General features: G+C 50.3%; 1 protein-coding gene across 15 annotated transcripts in view; it reads right to left on the bottom strand.

Moving 5' to 3' along the window:
• The window catches only part of PSD3 (pleckstrin and Sec7 domain containing 3), a 590582-nt gene that overhangs the window by 274997 nt on the left and 297106 nt on the right, over positions 1 to 18479 (bottom strand). For 3 of the 15 annotated variants that reach the window (XM_042241269.2, XM_027962734.3, XM_060407094.1), the window contains exon 1: positions 4795 to 17285. The exons of the other annotated variants lie outside the window; for them this stretch is intronic. In XM_042241269.2, the coding sequence (XP_042097203.1) occupies positions 4795 to 4853 (59 nt within the window). In that variant the 5' untranslated portion in view covers positions 4854 to 17285. Of the gene's footprint in view, positions 1 to 4794; positions 17286 to 18479 lie in introns of those variants that run through there. 15 annotated transcript variants of the gene reach the window in all.

Raw genomic sequence — 18479 nt, 5'->3', positions numbered from 1 at the left:
CGGACATGCCAGGAAGCAGACCCTCCCGTTCTTGTCTCTAAGGCCTGCCTGTCCTTGGACGTGACCTTGATCGCCTGTGACATCCATTCAATAAAACCAGCGCATGTAGGTTTTCAATCCCCTGCAATCAGAGCAAGCTCAAACAGACAAGAGCAAGCAAGTCACAACAAAGGACAAAAAGATCAAAATTAAACCTGTGGGGAAATGCTCATATACATAAGTTAACAATGAAGCACTTCAGGCACTCAGTTTTCTCAGCTATCAAACTGGCAAAGACAAAAAGGCACTGAGATGGTGCACAGCAAGGTTAGGAAGAAATACAGGCACTCACAGGTTGCAGAGGGGTGTAAACCTCTGCAAGACTTCTAGCTTCAGTAAGCCTTAACATTACGGAGATCCCGTGAAGAAGTAAATAAACTTTTAACTATTTATTGTAAGGAAATAATCACAAATATATACAAGAAAGTTACTAAAGGATATTTACTGCAGTGCTATCTATAATGAAAATAAACAGACTCAAAAACTATTTAAATCAGTGTTTCTCAAACATTATTCACTCATCACTTTCACAGCTTTTGCATATCCCTGTACTATAGGTAGTGATTCACTCAATATTGCTCGTTAAGTCAGCCCATTACCTTTATTTCAGGGCTTCCCAGGTGGTGGTAGTGGTAAAGAACTCACCTGCCAATGCAGGAGACATAAGAAACGGGGGTTCGATCCCTGGGTCTACAGCATTTCAGCTATTCTTTTAACAAGTTTTTATTGAGTGCCTACTGTATGCCTAGGAGCTATTCTCTGTGCTTTAGATTCAATAATGACTAAAATAGTAATAATTAAAAAAAATCCCTGGCCTGGCAGAGCTTATATTTTAGTAGCGAGACAATAATAAGATAATCATATTAATGACATGATTAGGGAGAAACATAAAACAGGCAAAAGGAACCTGTGGCTTTGTGAGGGGAGAAGTTAGAATTCTGAAGAAGGTAAACACCAGAAGCTCCAATATGTTGGCCACCTGATGGGAAGAGCCAACTCATTGGAAAAGACCCTGATGCTGGGAAAGATTGAAGGCAGGAGGAGAAGGGGACGACAGAGGATGAGATGGTTGCATGGCATCACCAACACAATGGACGTGAGTCTGAACATGCTCTGGGAGATGGTGAAGGACAGGGAAGCCCGGCAGGTGGCAGTCCACTTCAGTTCAGTCACTCAGTCATGTCCGACTCTTTGCGACCCCATGGACTGCAGCATGCCAGGCCTTCCTGTCCATCACCAACTCCCGGAGCCTACTCAAACTCATGTCCATTGAGTTGGTGATGCTATCCAACCATCTCTGTCACCTCCTTCTCCTCCTGCCTTCAATCTTTCCCAGCATCAGGGTCTTTTCAAATGAGTCGGTTCTTCGCATCAGGTGACCAAAGTCCATTGGGTCACAAAGAGCAGGACATGACTAAGTGACTGAACAACAGCAAAACGCTGGAAAGGCACCTCTGCAGACCTGAAGCTGGGGGCTGGCTGTGGAGGGCCTGGGTATGAGCATCCAGGGAGACAGAACAACAGGAGCTGAACAACAACAGCAAGCGCTGGAAAGGCACCTCTGCAGACCTGAAGCTGGGGGCTGTCTGTGGAGGGCCTGGGGATGAGCATCCAGGGAGACAGAACAGCAGGGCTATTCCATAGAATAGCAAAGGGCTCAAGGTGGGAGCAGGCTCAGCGTGTTTGAAGATGGGCAGAGGCCAGCGCATCAGAGCAGAGGGGCAAGGCGGGTGGGGCTGGGGGTCCCGAGATCGCTGGTGGGGGGCGGCAGAGACGAGGCAGATCGTGCAGGGGCTTTCTGGCCGGGTAAGGACTCGGGCTCTTACTCTGAGATGGGAAACCGTCAGACCAACAGAAGACTGACCTGGGACACTGGTTAAAAGGATATAAACCATGGGGACCTGGGTCACTTGACTCCTGGTGGCCTTTGGCATGGGGAAGAGGTGAATTACGAACATATTTTGAAGGCAGAGCTGACCAGTTTGCTGATGTGCTGGATACCGAAGACCCGGTAAAATCACCTAATGAATGAGGTGTTTTGCTGAAGAGGGGCTGAGGATCCCCTACTCCTGAAGGTCGTCCAGAGGCACTGTTACCATAGAATCATAAGTCTGATGTGTTGTTATCATTTTACAATACATATTAGAATACAGAACCGTTACCAAAACATGCTCATTCACATATTTCCTAAACTATTTCACGTGCCACCAGCAGCGTCTGCTCCAGCCTTTGGGAGGCACTCCTTTAAAGAAACCTGATACATTCCCTGTCTGTGCCTGAACGCGCTCTCTCTCACACACACACACACAGGTTGAAAATGCAGACACCAAAACGGCAACAGTAAGTGATGTCTAGGTGATCATTCCTGGATTATTTATTTCTTTGTGTTTTTCAAATTGTCTTTAATGAAAATGTATTTTCATTCTATAATCAGACTCCTCTTTAAGTGGATGGGACTTTTTTAATACACACTTGACCCTTGAACAACATGAAGGTTAGGGGTGCCAGTCCTCCCAGCAGTCAAAAATCTGCACATAACCTTTATAGTCAGCCCTCCGTACTCACGGTTCCACATTCGTGGGTTCAACTGCAGGACATCTCGTGCTGCAGGACATATTCAGTGGCAAAAAAACCATTGCTGTTCAAGGGTCAACTCCAGGTCTTAGTTTCAGATCAAGTTCTTAGTTTCTGGTTTGATCTGACATAAGGCTTTTAGCGACACGTTCAGAAAGAGAGAAAGGTAGAGAACAGAGACCTACCAGGCGGGAATGAAGAAAGACGCTCAGAAACCGAAACCAGAGGCCCGGACAGCAGTGACACCCGTAGTGCATAAAATCTTAGAAGCCCAGTGGCTAGCATGCAACACACAAGAACCGAGATCCGGAAAGCAGAAGCTAGAAATCATGAGGCTCTCTTGAATCAGCCACGAGCGAGTTCCTGGGTCCTCACTGGACCGGGGACCAGCGCTCCAGCAAGACACCGCTGCTCTGTGGGAGACAAGTTTGCTCGGAACATCTTAACACCATGACAGCATATTTCAATAAGCTGCTCAAGTGTTTCTACATAAATGTCACCTAACACATCACCCAGGTGAAATAAACATACCTCTGCATACACAGACCTCAAGAGGAACAGAGCAATTTCAATGAAAATCAGAATGGCATCTAAAAGAAATTGACTGTGTCTTCCATCTCTGTCCCAAGGGTGTCAGTTCATAGGTAACTAGGATTCAGTGAAGCTTTTTAGGTCATACCACTTAGTTGGTTTATCAAAGTGTCACTGTTCCTGGCTCTTATTAACTTGCAGAAGACCACAAACGTAAATGAAATGAGACTAAAAGGGCCCTGGTATGCTCTCAGGTTTTCAAGCAATCCTCCACGTTGCTTAAGAGCAGTGATGACTCTTCTCTGTCCTAATCAGATCCACAGCTGGCTCCGTCTGCAGACATGCGCTGTGCCTGGGCAGACAGGCGGCTGCTGGGGTGGGAGAGTCACTCTGGGAGAGACACGAGAGAGGACTCCTTTCCGGGCCTGTCGTGTTTAGACGCAGCTCTCCCGTCTCTCTGATAAGGAGCACAATTATGAATGGGTTTAAGTTGGCTCGTGTGTCAGATGAATCATATAGCCCGGCTAGTTAATCCTGTAATGCCATCTGACAAAGCTCACACCTGGAATCGCCTGGCAGCCCTGAGCAGGGCTTTCATTTCTAAAACAATCTTTTGCAAATAATATTAGGGCTTCAGATCTGATGTCACACAGAGCTACGGCTTCATGGTAAGACTGAGAAACATCAAGTGTGAAAAATGATCTAAAGGTCTGCACTGTCGAACCACTCTGAACAAGCGAGAGAACGTGGATTTCCTGGAAAGGAAATGGTCTGGCCCTCCCTTCCTTAGTTCCTATGTTCTCCATAAGCACTTCTGGACATTAAGTCTAAACATCATGATTTGATAAACATGTCCTGGCCTCTTTATTGAAAAAAAAAGAAAAACTAAAGACTTGGGGAAACTCTATGTGCAAGCCAAAGTTCAACTTTTTTTTTTTTTAATGATAATGTTCAGTAAAACAAATGTAAGCTTTCAGTGGCTGACAACCTATTTCAGTTCACTGCATTTCAAAAATGTTTTGATGTTAGGCCCTGTTTGTTTTTCAGCAATTTCAATCTGTCTCTGAATATTCTACAAACGACCCAGAGGAAATGGCCTTATCATAGAAATGGAAAACTGAAAACCCACTTTAAAACAAACAGAAGGGAGAGGTCCTTGAAAAGGGAACTAAATCTCAAAACACCACTTCCTGCACTCAGCTCTCTCAACAACTTTCTCACCAGGAGAAGAAACACAAATCCCGAAGCTTAATCCATCAATTTCTGACACTGTCATTTTATGAGGGCATAAACAGAAAAGACACCCCGAGTCCAAATACGTTCTCTCCCTGAACTTTCATACACAAGTCTAACTGTACTTTTGAGGGAAAATATTTTCTTAAGCATGAAAGAGAGGGGGAAAAAAAGACCAAAACCAGTAGAGCAGAGGTTTCCTTTTTAAAGAGCCTCTGTCAAAAGGCAGAGTCCCCTGGCCTCTCTGAGAGAGTCACCTCTTCACCTCACTCCCTGAGCCTACTTTTCCTCACACAACTCTGGGCCCTTAAAGGTGGCGCCTCCGCTTGGCACGGAAAGGCAAGGCGGGTGTCAGGCTCCGGCCAACACCCGAGGAGGCCCACTTCTGCAAATGGAGAGGGAACCAGGGCAACTCACCCAGAGGCAAAAGCCGCTTCCTGGGGAGGTTCTGCAGCTCCAGTGGTCCTGGAACACATCCTCTCTCAGAGGCGGCACCCACGGTAGAGCAACTCAACGCTGAGCCCCAAGTACCGCCGGGCTTGTCCCCGAGGACCTCACTCAAGGCAAGACTGGAGCCCGGGGGAGCTCACCCGTGACACGGCGGGGACATGGCCCGGCCGCCCACACGGCCTGTGGCAGAGGACGGGCAGACTGGCTGGTTATTAGCAATGCTCCGCGGTTATCTCACCCCCACGTCATTCACACAGACAGACAACGCAGGGCCATCCTTCCATAAAACTTTTCTCCCTCTCCACCCACATGCTCTTCAACTCCACACCGTAATTTACATTATTACACTGAGGAACAAAATATGGGCTGGAGCTTAGCAGAAACCAGTCATCCCATGGACCCTGAAGAATCCTACTGAGGATGCCCTCGTCCTCCGGGTCGTGGACAAATCAGCCTGCATAATTTCAAAGGAATGTCACTACCAAGGGAATGGACCAGAAGAACTCGGTGAGGACCACCTTCCGCCTGAAAAACTTCCCGCAGATTCATGCTGACAGCGAATCCTCAGGCTCCCCAGTCGCTCCTGAGTAACCCACTCGGAGCGGGTTGCTGGAGGGCAGGCTAAGCCAAAACGTCTCAAGACGCTTGTGACTAGCAGGATGGCTCCCAGAGTTGACCTGGGCGGCGAGGGCACATTTTGCCACTAAATGAACCAAATGATCCCCCGCTGGTCTGCCAGGCTGAGCTAAACATTTCTGTGTTTAGGCCATAAAGGCCTCTGCGTAATTCCTCTCTACTGCCGTTCAAATCATTCAGGCCAAAACGACAGTCGGTATGTATTCACTTTCAGTGTCCCAGGCATGGTTCTGAGACGTTTACACACACCGGTGCGTTTGATCTTCATAACAACCCTACGAAGCAGGTATCATTAATACGTCCCCTTGTTGGACGGGGTGGCTGGGGCACAGGTGAGCAGAATGGCAGAGCTGGGATGTGTGTCCAGGCGGCCTGGCTCCATACGCCACCCACTGCTCCATCCCTCTGGGGGTACCTGCGGCCTGGCTCCATACACCACCCGCTGCTCCATCCCCCTGGGGGTACCTGCAGCCTGGCTCCATACGCCACCCGCTGCTCCATCCCCCTGGGGGTACCTGTGGCCCAGTGCACTGCTGCACACACACTCACCAACAGTGGTCAGATGTGAAAGGCACGGCTATGTATGGAAGCCGAGAGGTGAGATCTTGTTCGGCTCTTGCCACTAACTGGGAGGCTCGGGGCAAGTACCTCTCACTGCCTGGGCTTCAGTACACTCATTCGCCTGCACAACTCTGCAGGAGCAGGGAGGGGGAGATGAATATCCCTTCTACCTCTAAAATTCCGCAGCAGTCTGCTAGGCCTGATAAAGTTACTAGATTCCTGTGTGACATCTACAAAGCAACAGTCAAGACGCTAACAAGGGAACAGAAAGTAAGTCTCGTGATTTCTGTCGGATACAAATCAGGTTTACTACCTCAACGGCCTGGTGAACCCCTGGCCATGCCCAAGGCAGCCAGGCAGGATGCACACTAGCTGGATGGCCTGCCTGTTGGTACCTGTGTGTGTGCACGCTCACAGCCCAGCATGGAAATGGGGTGTTCTTGTGAGGCCAATCCACTACAGCAGCCCCCTGGGAGTGCTGCGGCACCCAGAGCAGAGCTCGGTGTCACCCCCAGTCAAACGTCTGACAAAGCAGGTCTAGTTCCAACCAAGTGACAACACTGGCAGTTCTTTGTAATCTCTTAGTTCAGAAAAAAAGAAGTCTATTTACACACGCACACAAATACATGGGTCTTAACACTCGCCAGCATGGAGAAACTGTCCTTATTTGCCATAAAGAGAAAGAGTTCCCTGGATCCCAGGTGTGAGGAAGAGAGGCAGTACAGGTGTCGTCTGAACTGGGTGGGAGAAAGGACGCTGCTGAATGGGTGGGTTCTTCTGGGTTCCAGCCGGCCAGCTGGTATCAACCAGTCATGCCTGGATGACTCAACTGTGAAGAAGGCCGCGACTCTTTGCGTTTTTTGAGAGACCCTTGCCTGCTGCTCGTCTCAGAAAGTCTCAGGAAGAGCAGGGCAGGCCATCTACCAAAATGAACCGCAGCACCAGGAGGAAAGCCCTGCCTGATTCAGTGTAAGAGGATAAAGAATGAATTTAAAAGCTTAAAACGAGCGGTACCTGTCCTTTCTTTTGTTTAATCAGAACTACTCTATTTGTGAGCAGAGGACCCGAGACCAAAACAGGGGCAGAACAGGTACATCTGATAAAGAAGCCTGACTGCGAGTCACAGGAGCAGAAGGGCAGCACAGGGCTCCTCCCCTGCTCTTTCCAACAACCCAGCGGACTTCACCTTCCTTCTCCCAGTTTACCCAGAACTTAAAATTGAGATAATAGCGTTGAAACATGTATATTACTTACTCCTTGGAAGGAAAGGTATGACCAACCTAGACAGCATATTAAAAAGCAGAGACATTATTCTGCCAACAAAGGTCCATCTAGTCAAGGCTATGGTTTTTCCAGTAGTCATGTATGGATGTGAGAGTTGGACTATAAAGAAAGCCAAGCACCGAAGAATTGATGCTTTTGAACTGTAGTGTTGGAGAGGACTCTTGAGAGTCCCTTGGACAGTAAGGAGATCCAACCAGTCCATCCTAAAGGAAATCAGTACTGAATGTTCATTGGAAGGACTGATGCTGAAGCTGAAACTCCAATACTTCGGCCACATGATGCGAAGAGCTAACTCACTGGCAAAGACCCTGATGCTGGGAAAGATTGAAGGCGGGAGGAGAAGGGGATGACAGAGGATGAGATGGTTGGATGGCATCACCGACTCAATGGACATGAGTTTGGGTGAACTCCAGGAGTTGGTGATAGGGAGGTCTAGAGTGCTGCGGTCCATGGGGTCACAAAGAGTCAGACACGACTGAGCGACTGAACTGAACTGATGTATATTACCATATGTGAAACAGATGACCAGTCCAAGTTCGATGTATGAAACAGGGCACTCAAAGCCGGTGCACCGGAACAACCCAGAGGGATGGGACGGGGAGGGAAGAGGTAGGGGGGTTTGGGAGGGGGACACATGTATACCCATGGCTGATTCATGTCAATGTATGGCAAAAACTAACACAATACTGTAAAGTAATTAGCCTCCAATTAAAATTAATTTTAAGAAAATTCCTAGGCTCTAAAAAGGGGGAAGTACCTGGAGTCCACTGCTGACACACACGGAGTCTTGAGCCGGCAGACCAAGGATCACCCAGTTAGGGTTTAGCCCACAACCTGGGCTCCCTGGACCTAAACCACGGCTACAGCATCGCTGTGTGAATCCCCGTGAACCCAACCCGCTCCAGGCCATGTGTTTCCAAAGGCACAGACCTTTCTGTAATCCCTCTGGGCTGCAGAATCTGCTTAAAGGCCATCTAGCAGAGGTAGTTTATTTTTGACATAAAAATGCTCCCACCAGGGGCTTAAGTGGAAAAAACTTTTGTCGGTTCTTTTTCACAGCCATCTGGGTATTTCATTTCATTTTCTTTAAAGACGAGGTTGGTGGTTTAGTCGCTAAGTCGTGTCCCACTCTCGCGACCCCATGGACTGTAGCCTGTCCATGGGATTCTCCAGGCAAGAATACTGGAGTGGGTTGCCATTTCCTTCTCCAGGGGATATTCCCAACCCAGGAACTGAACCCTGGTCTCTGGCGTTGCAGGCAGATTCTTTACCAACTGAGCTACAAGGGAAGCCCGGATTACATTGTATATATATATTTAAACAAGAGATTTGACTTTATCTCCGTTTAGAAATTCATTCAAAGCCAAAGATGTATCTGTGTATACACACCCACTTTTGTGTGTATATACATGTGTAGGCATGTAGTTTGTTAGGTTATATACAGAATTTATATTAAGATTTTTTAAATAGACAAACAATATGGGGTTGAAGTATTTATCCGACTTGATTAAAATTTCGTATGTCACCAAATTTCTAAAGTAACAGTCGAATGCTAAGCCGTCTCCTTGACTAAGATGAGGTCAGAGCTCACAAAACTGGTGCGGTTTACTTATCACAGGCTGCTGCTCTTCAGTCAGCGGGCGCTCTTCAGCAATGCTTACGTCAGAGGAGAGGCCACGCGCTGAAGAAAGGCTGGCATGGCGCGATGGCAGCGAAGCCCTCCTCTACGGACCGCTTCTGCCAGGACGCGTGGGGCCAGGCACGGGCTGCACTTGAGCAGAGACCCGTGAATGCTCCTGTTAGTCTACCTTTTATCAGGAGATGCTGTTCGCAGGCTGGCTTCCCCACTGTCAATGCATCTCTCTAGAAGACTCTGTCTCTGCCATAGTTGTTACTAAACTGTAAATCATCAGAAGGATGTGCACGTGCTCAGGCGTGTCCTACTCTTTGTGACCCCGTGGACAGTAGCCTGCCAGCCTCCTCTGTCCATGGGCTTCTCCAGGCAAGAATACTGCAGCCGGGTGCCATTTCCTTCCCCAGGGATCTTCCCAACCCAGGGTTCAAAGCTGCCTCTCCTGTGTCTCCTACATTGGTGGGCAGATTCTTTACCACTGTGCCACAAGGGAAGTCCCATAGGAATCCATTAGTAAAAGTTAATTTTCTATAAGCCAACTTTCAGGATGAAGAATCAGAATCACCATACCAAAAAATCTGAGGAAGAGACTCAGACATTCTTAGAATTTCTTTTTTCTTTTCTTCGTACAATCAAGAGGCATTTTTAAGTTCCTTCATCCTGGAAGGATACTGCAGAGATTCTGTATTCAGGATCTGTAGTTCTTTTTCCTCTTCTAATAACAGCTTTAAAATATAACCTCCATGCTCACCTAGGACCCCTGACAGAAAGTGTTAGTCACTCAGCTGTGTCCGACTCTTTGTGACCCCATGGACTGTAGCCCACCAGGCTCCTCCGCCCGTGGTGGTTCTCCAGGCAAGAATCCTGGAGTGGGTTGCCGTTTCCTTCTCCAGGGGATCTTCCTGACCCAGGGATTGAACCCGGGTCTCCCACATTGCAGGCAGACTCTTTACCAACTGAGCCACCAGACAGAAGCATGCCAAAAAAGGGTTGAAGCTTGCAGAACAGTAGAAAGGGGACGGGCGTGGAACACTGCCGCTTGTTGCTGAGCTGAGCTCTGGGCGTGATGGGGTTCGTGTGAAAGGCGTGCTGCAGGAGAGGCGTGCACACTCTGTGGAAGGGCCTGGCAGGGAGGCGGCAGCAGAGGCGCTGACAGTGGCTGACATCTCCAGCACACCTCCTAGTGCCGGGCACTGTGTCAAGCGCTTCAAAACATCATCTCAACTGATCCTGGTAATGCCTCCAGGAAGTTAGTATTGCTGTGACCTCTGCATAAAGGACAGAAAGGAGGGCTTTTTGCCCAAGGTAACACTGTCAGGAAATGGTCAGGTTAGGCTCTGAAGACAAGTCCACAGGTAAAGAACCAGGCTTTTAACTCTATACACAATGCCACCCACTGCAGAGGTAGTTCTGGCCCTAAAAGAGGTCCACTAGCTAGCTGGATGGGATTACAAATGTTAATATAATCACAGTTAGACTTGCACTGTGTTAGTCGCTCAGTTGTGTCCAATTCTTTGCGATTTTCTAGGCAAGAATACTGGAGTGGGTAGCCATTTCCTTCTCCCGGGGACCTTCCTGACCCAGGGATCGAACCTGGGTCTTCCGCATTGCAGGCAGAGTCTTTACCATCTGAGCCACCAGGGAAGCCCAAAGACTTGCACTGCTGCTGCTGCTGCTCAGTCGCCTCAGTCATGTCCGACTCTGTGTGACCCCATAGACGGCTGCCCACCAGGCTCCCCCATCCCTGGGATTCTCCAGGCAAGGACACTGGAGTGGGTTGCCATTTCCTTCTCCAATGCATGAAAGTGAAAAGTGAAAAGGAAGTCGCTCAGTCATATCTGACTCTTAGCGACCCCATGGACTGCAGCCTACCAGGCTCCTTCGTTCATAGGATTTTCCAGGCAAGAGTACCGGAGTGGGGTGCCAGCACTAATACACTTTAAATCATATAAGTTATCTATAATCATCTAAGAGTTAAGCTAAGAAGCACAGGGGAAAACAATACAAATAATTATTCCTGAAATCTAGAGATGTCAGAGAAAGAAAGGAAAGGAATGGCCCTACATCCGGCCCATGAGGTTTCTAGGGTGGGTGGAATTTCCTACATGTCCATCTCTCCACTGTTCTTTTTCATGCCCACACAAAAAATTAAAAGTGGATACACTTCTATCTTCCCTCAGAAACTTGAAAATTCTACTAAAGACTCCCTGGGGCTCTAGCACTTTTTCTCCCTCTGCTTCAGGGCCTTGCATGTAAACAACTTAAAGTATACTTTGTCTTGGCTGAAGATAGTAACAATTGAGACTGGATTACTTCCACTGAAAAGACACTCTGAAGTTAGAAAATCAAAACAGAACACTGGATGTGTTTGCAGTTTCAACCACAAACCCTACTCCACCTTAAATAGCACGGGCTGCTTTCTCATGGAAAAATAAGATTTATTACTAGAAAAGTTAGAGGCACAAAAACAGTAACTTATAAGGGAAACTAGCAGAGCTCCTTTGCAACAGAAGATTTTAATCAGGAGAAAAATAGAGCAGTCAAATTCCAAAATAATCTAGGCTGAACAGCATTTACTTTGGGTATAAAGAAAATGACGTCGTTACAGAGTCGGGATCCGAAACAACTGTTTCATACAGAACCAGCTACAATGCCCAGTTCATTCCAAATTGGTGGGGAAAACTTTGCACTCAAATCTAACAATGTACAACCACGGGAGACTCAAAGCGTGTCATACAATTTCAGAAACTAGCCTAGATTTTCTAAAACCTTGTTGTTTTTAAATAAAGTTTTCACTTGTGGGTAAGTTTGTTCAAAAGGGAAAAAAATCATGAGATAAAAAGACAGGATTTCGTAAATTAGAACATTTCCTCAAGAGTAAATATCGTATTCTACTAATACCATTCTGATTGGAGGTTATAGTACTTCTAGGAGCTTGGCACCTCTTGATGTTGTTGTTCGGTGGCTAAGTCACGTCTGACTCTGCAACCCCATGAACTGCAGCGTACCAGGCTTCCCTGTCCTTCACGATCTCTCGGAGTTTGCTCAGACTCATGTCCACTGAGTCAGTGATGCCGTCCACATGTAGACAGACATCATCCTGACGAGGATGGGAGAGGAAAGGCCAACAGGTGGGAATGAGCCAGGACTGTCGCCATCTCCTCGGGCGGGCACACCACTGATGCGGCCCTGCTTGCGGTCCCACAGGCAGTGGCATGAGCAGGGTGGCAGCTCTCTCCTCAGCCACCACTTCCGGGCTCACAGGACAGGGTTTTAGGGGACAAATGCCCCAAGGACAGGCTCTGGAATCCCCACATCGGCTCCCTGCCAGCTGCATCCGCGGGGCAGGCGGGGGACTCCTCTCCCCGGACTCCCTGGACCCCCTCCCTGCTTTTCCCACAGGGGCAAGTTCCGAGGCCTCATCGCTACATCAGCCAGGAAACGTCGGAAGGCAGGAACTTGGAGGACATCGAACTATCCCCTTGTCTAAAACTATGACAGGAGGAAATACTGAAACTATCATTTTCAATGAGATAAACTATATAAAGAAATCCTTTATATCTCTGTTGCCCAACAGCACAGATAACTAAAAGCAGCTGTAACACCTGCTGGGAGGGATTGGGGGCAGGAGGAGAAGGGGACGACAGATGAGATGGTTGGAAGGCATTACCGACTCGATGGACATGAGTCTGGGTGAACTGCGGGAGTTGGTGATGGACAGGGAGGCCTGGCGTGCTGCAGCCCATGGGGTTGCAAAGAGTCAGACACGACTGAGTGACTGAACTGAACCCCCTCACTGAAGTCAGTGGGATGAGCCTCAATAAAAGCCTCTCCAGGATGGGAAGAGCCAGATCCCTCACCAAGCTGGGATGTATTTTAAACACGGCAATTCAACATCTCTAAGGGTGCCCTGCAGGACTGAATGTATATGGACTAGAAAAGAAGATTTTTCAGATCCCCTCCGAGCAGAAAATATTCTCAATAAGCCATTCAATGCATGTGCTGGCTTACAGATCGAATACAAGACAGTGAAGGCAGGCGGTCCCCTGGAAGAGCACAGATGTTCCTGCTAAACCTCCCCTCAAGGCTCAAAGCCACCAGCGGGTCTTCAACCTGAATGTGAACAGACACTTAACAAGGGCCGGTTGGTGAGAGCCCCTGAGGCTTCTGTCCGGGGCAAAACAAAGAAACAGAATGAGAGGGATGCACAGAAACGGCTCTGCCACCCCTGGACGGAGACAATCCTTGTGAAGGGACAGAGAGTTCAAAGGCGCCATGGCCGTGAGGGAACCTTTCAGACTGGGAGGCCTCTCCTGTTCCTGGGCGGCTCAGCTCCTAACAGGGTGCCTCAGGCTATGACGCCTCGATAAATAGATGCCCAAACCAGCACACTGACCAGAGGCACCGTCCACTGCAAGGCACTCTGTGGTAACTGGGACTTTGTGCTGTACAAAAGTCAGGAGGCAGCCCCTGCCCGCTAGGGTTCCAGGCTGGACGTGGGGCGTCTGCACAGGCTGGCTGCTCCCTCCTGCCTCGCTCGGCCGCCCCCCTCCCACGTCCTGCGGATGAAGAGGGGCATCTCAAGTTCCTGGCACACACTGGCTCTGGAACAAGCCCTGAATACTGCCCTGCTAGCCCAACTCCCTCATTTGAAACACGAGGTCAGCTCAGAAAGGAGTAAGGGACATGCCCAGAGTCACAGAGCGAATCAGAGGCACCGGAAAGCCCAGCCTCGGGACAGGCCCCTGCACGCCGCTTCAGCTCTAAAGGGTGGGAACGTGGCCCCGTGTACAGGCCTGCAACACACACACACACACACACACACACACACACACGCCGGACGCTGAGAGTCGGGAAGGCCTGCAACACACACACACACACGTACGCCGCACGCTGAGAGTCGGGAAGGCCTGCAACACACACACACACACGCCGGACGCTGAGAGTCAGGAGAGGGTCCTGTGGACGGGGGCCTCTTCAGCCTGGTTTCACCTCAGCTGCTGGGGCTCCCGCTTCTGCTTTCAGGTGAGAGACAAGGACCCTCTGACGAGGGCTGGAGGAGACACAACCTTCAGCCACTGACGCAACCTTCAGCCGCTGACGCAGCCAAGAAAAGAGTTACAGTCTGCTGCCATCTCCGCATTCGCCTTCCTGGAAGAGGCGAATTTGGGTTTCAAAATAAGTGCTTCTTCTCAACCAATTCAGGCTGACAAAGGGTAACCAGTCGTTATTGCCTTCACAGAATTACAGGGCAGGATATCAGGCTGTGGAAACAGCCCAAGGCAGACAGTGGGAGAATGAAACCAGTTCTCTCAAGCCACCTGCCTCCATCCAGCCTCCATCCGGCCAGCGGCACCCATGGCTGCTCAACCCAGGAGCTCCTCTACCTGCTCCAACTCCAGGCTCCTGACTGCTTTTCAATCTGTTCTTGTATAGAAGATCCTAACTGGTCGCAGAGAGCTAACCTAAGGAGCCAGAGTTCGTATGATTTCATAGAGCCAAGGCTTCCCTGGTGGCTCAGCTGGTAAGGAATCTGCCTGCAACGCAGGAGACCTGGGTTCAACCCTGGATTGGGAAGATCCCCTGGAGAAGGGAATGGCTACCTACTCCAGTATTCTTGCCTGGAGAATCCCATGGACAGAGGAGCCCATGGGGCTGCAAAGAGTCAGACACGACTTAGCAACTAACACTCTAACGTAGAGCAAGTAATGAATTTTTGGAGTTGAAAATACACTTCGTGAATTACTTTAATCTTATTTTCCCAAAGAGTAAATAAAAGCCTCGGAATGAGGTTAAGACTCTGAACGTAAACAGAACTAGGGCCAGAGCCCACATCTCCCACCTCTCAGCACAGCTCTTCCTAAGGCCCCGGGGTCACCGGCAGACGTGGGACAACCGCAGAGGCCTCCCTCCACGGACAGGTCAGGAGGTCTCCCCGGGGTGGTCAGAGTCACGCTGGCCTTACGCACACAACAGCCACGGCAAGCAGCCACTCAAAGGCCCCATCCACCCGTCGCTCAGCCAGATGGAACAGGGGCTGGAGAAACATATACGCACACAACAGCCACGGCAAGCAGCCACTCAAAGGCCCCGTCCACCCGTCGCTCAGCCAGATGGAACAGGGGCTGGAGAAACATGCGGGCGGGAGAAGGTCCGGGACAAGCGGAGCAGGCCTGAAGGCAGAGGGAGAGGGCGGCACGTGAGCAGCACGGCCTCCAAGCGCACGAGGGAGCCTCCTGGCAACACAGCGCGCGTCCTACGAGACCTGAGCCCTGTCCCTTCCTCTCAGCGCCGCGTCCGTAACCAAGCTGGCGAAACTGGCTCACACGCGGGCTGCTGTGTCCTCAGCTGTTTTCCTAAAGCTGAGCTCAACGCAAGATAAACACTGCTTCCACACCAGGCAGCCCTGGGCGGGTCCGGATCCTCACCACACCCTGGGCAGCTCCAGCAGATGGACCTCAGGGTTCCCGAAAAGAGCCGGAGCCACAGGCAGGGCTCCACTGATCCGGGGCAGGGGGCAGGGGGGGGGGTGGTGCTCCCAGGAGGAGCAGCAAGGCACACAGCAGCATGCGTGTGTCTGTGTGCGTGTGTGCACGTGTGTGTGAGCGTGTGTGCACGTGTGTGTGTGTGTTATACAAATTGCAATCTACATTTCCCAGTGAAACAGTTAGCAAAAATGTTGCTCTCCTTTGAAAAGAAGAAGTGACTTTCCCAGCACTGGGTTGGGAAGTCCACACTGTTCACCCTGCGGAGCCCGCGAGGACAGACGCCCACAGAGAAGCTGGGGCCGCGGACTCGGCAGTTTGTTGCTACGGTGAATGCTGCAACTGGTATTCTTTGGTTGTGTTCTAGGTGGAGACTTTTGAGTTCCCTCATTTTCAAGTTCCGGAAAATGCTCAGCTCTGTAATTTCCATGGTGACTGCAAAGTCGCAGCCAAGGATGGGACCACACCCTGGACTGCTTACCACACCCTAGACCTTGACCTGGCTCCTCAAGGTCAAGATGCCAGAAAATCTGAGGCAAAGCCCACTCTCCACCCACTTCCTCCTCCAGCTGACTCCCCATTGCCTGCTACACCTGTGGGCCACATGCCCACCTGGGATCCTGACACTTGGACAGACACTGACCTGCTTGTCACAAAGCTGACACCAGGTCAGCATCTGAGACCCCGCGCTGCAGAATGCGGCGAGCAGGGTCAGGCCTTGAGCAACAGGATCCTTCCCCACATTGTAACTGGAAGGGTCCAGAGGTGGTTCCTCCATCACGGTCACACACTCAGATCTTTGCACCAATCACACGCAAATCTGTGTTCCTCGCATCAACCTTGGGAGCCAGGAGTACTGGAATCCTCTGGATGAACTGTGTCAACCAGAGGACGTATCATGGGCCTCTAAGAGCCGGCTCACCTGAGGAGTCCCCCAGGGAACTGGCTAGAGACACATGTTCCAGTGGTCAGCGACCATCTCCACTGCCCAGCCAGGCCTGAGCCTTCTGATCTGTAAACTGCAGAGACAGTCTTTAATTGTCTTTTTTGTTTACCTTTTAACCAGCGAAATACAAAAGAAATACAAATGTTTCCCTGTCATTCCGTCACCCGGAGCCACAGTCTTGTCCTGGGAAAGCTGGACTAGAATGTCCACACATGGTAGCTGAGCTCCTCTCTTCAGCAATATTTAGACAAAGGACCTAGGAAACCAGGAGGGATGAACAGCAAGAACTAAACCACAGGATGCAAACGTCTCCCCCACAGCCTGGCCACAGGCCCCTCCCCGGCCCGCCGGGATGACTGCCTCCTGCCGCAGGAACATTCTCTCCAGGTCTTCCCGAGGCGGGGGATGTCCATTTCAGCTGCCAGACATCCTTTTTCTCACCCCTTCAGGTACTCACAGCTCCCATAACAACAGGCCTGAGACAGGCAAGCTGTAAGTAAAGGTGACCGGGGCTGGATGAATGCCAAATAAACCAATGTCAAGGTCAGCGGCTGTGGGCGGGGCAATTTGATACTTACCCTGAACACGCCCAGTCACCCTTTCCTCACTTAGGACTCAGAGTCAACACAGTATCCCTCAGCTTGGTGTTCAGCCTCATTACTTACCTGCCTTCTTGGAGATAACTGTCTTAAGTTGTTTAAAAGAGGAAGCAGAAATCGTTCAGTGGATGGTGGAAACAGCAAGGTGGAGAAATGACAGAAAAAGGAAGAGAGTCATCATTTCCATGTCAAGTACAAATGTCTTACAGACGAGGAAATGGACCAGCAAGAGAGGAAGCGACTGGGTCTCAGGACCAGCTCAGGACTAGGCCAGCAGAGGTGCTTGGGCCTCGGTCCTGGCTCCCCTGGCCGACAGGCAGGGCCTTCACAGAGCACCAGCTGAACCAACAAAAGGGAGTGGCTGGGGGAAGCGCGTTCTGAGCATGGACACTCTGCTGCCCGCCCCGCTTCTGAAGACAGGCTGCAGGCACGCTGGGACCTCTGAGGAGCTGGGGGCACACACGCTGCTCACAGAGACGATGGGGGCAGTCAAGGGCACCCATTAAACACGGGAGGGACGTCAATCATCCTTGGAGCACCCTGCAGGCCCCCCAGCACTTTCTCCTGCCTTCACCCCCACAACAGTCTCATTTTCCAAGTAAAGAAACTGGGCACCAAAGACGCTCTGCTGGGGCCCATAGCTGGTGAGCAGCCGCCACAGCAGCCAGGCCCACGCCTTCCTCTCGTACGCCCCCTCCACCCGACGTCACAAATGACAAAAAGCCACACCCCATGGTAGACTGGAGCAGGGGCTGAACCACACCCTCAGGCCAGCTGCACAGTCACGAACATTCCCACTGGATCACTGACATCCCCACTGGAACCCAGCACAGGCCCCGCCTCCCCTCGAATTTCAGGACGGGGCATTTCTGCAGCAGGGTCAGCCCGGCCTCTGCTGAGAGCACCCTTGTGGCTAGCTCTCCCGCAGGAACACTGACCTGAGGGGAGGAACCACGGTGTGGCCAGAGCCGGCCCCGTCGCCTGACTCAGCTCTGGTGACAGAACCCAGCTGTGCAGGTGGGCACCCTTCAAGGGGCCTCCAAACACGCCAGGGCCGAGCGGCAGAGCTGGAGACAGGATGCACGCCTCAGGGAGCCGGCTGATCCCACAGAACTTCCCGTCCTTTGTCCTTTCATGCTGCAAGGCAGCTTAAAATCAGTCCCCACAGAGCTGCACAGACCATGCCTTGCAAGTATCCACTCGGAACCATCAGCAGGTCCCCTCAGCAAAGTGGGACCAAGGGGTCTTCAGTGTAAATTCTGCCATCAGCACACATTCCTTCCATATTCTTGAAAACGAGTTCAAAATGAAGTTTAAAAGCTATAAGGATAGTAGACGGCACTGGAAAATCATGGAGGCAAATGGAAACTGACACTTTTAAATTACTAAAGCTTTAGAAGAAGGAATCTAGACGTGAAATCTTTATAAAAGCAAAATAGGGAAAAGAGACTCATTTATGAATTGTAAGAATTTTTCACCTCATAGTAACAGAAAAAAAAAAAAAAGTA

Source organism: Ovis aries, chromosome 26, assembly GCF_016772045.2.
Source record: "Ovis aries strain OAR_USU_Benz2616 breed Rambouillet chromosome 26, ARS-UI_Ramb_v3.0, whole genome shotgun sequence".
NCBI classification, from domain to species: domain Eukaryota; kingdom Metazoa; phylum Chordata; class Mammalia; order Artiodactyla; family Bovidae; genus Ovis; species Ovis aries.
The sequence above is the reverse complement of the archived record's forward strand: the minus strand, read 5'-3'. Positions and strand labels throughout refer to the sequence as shown.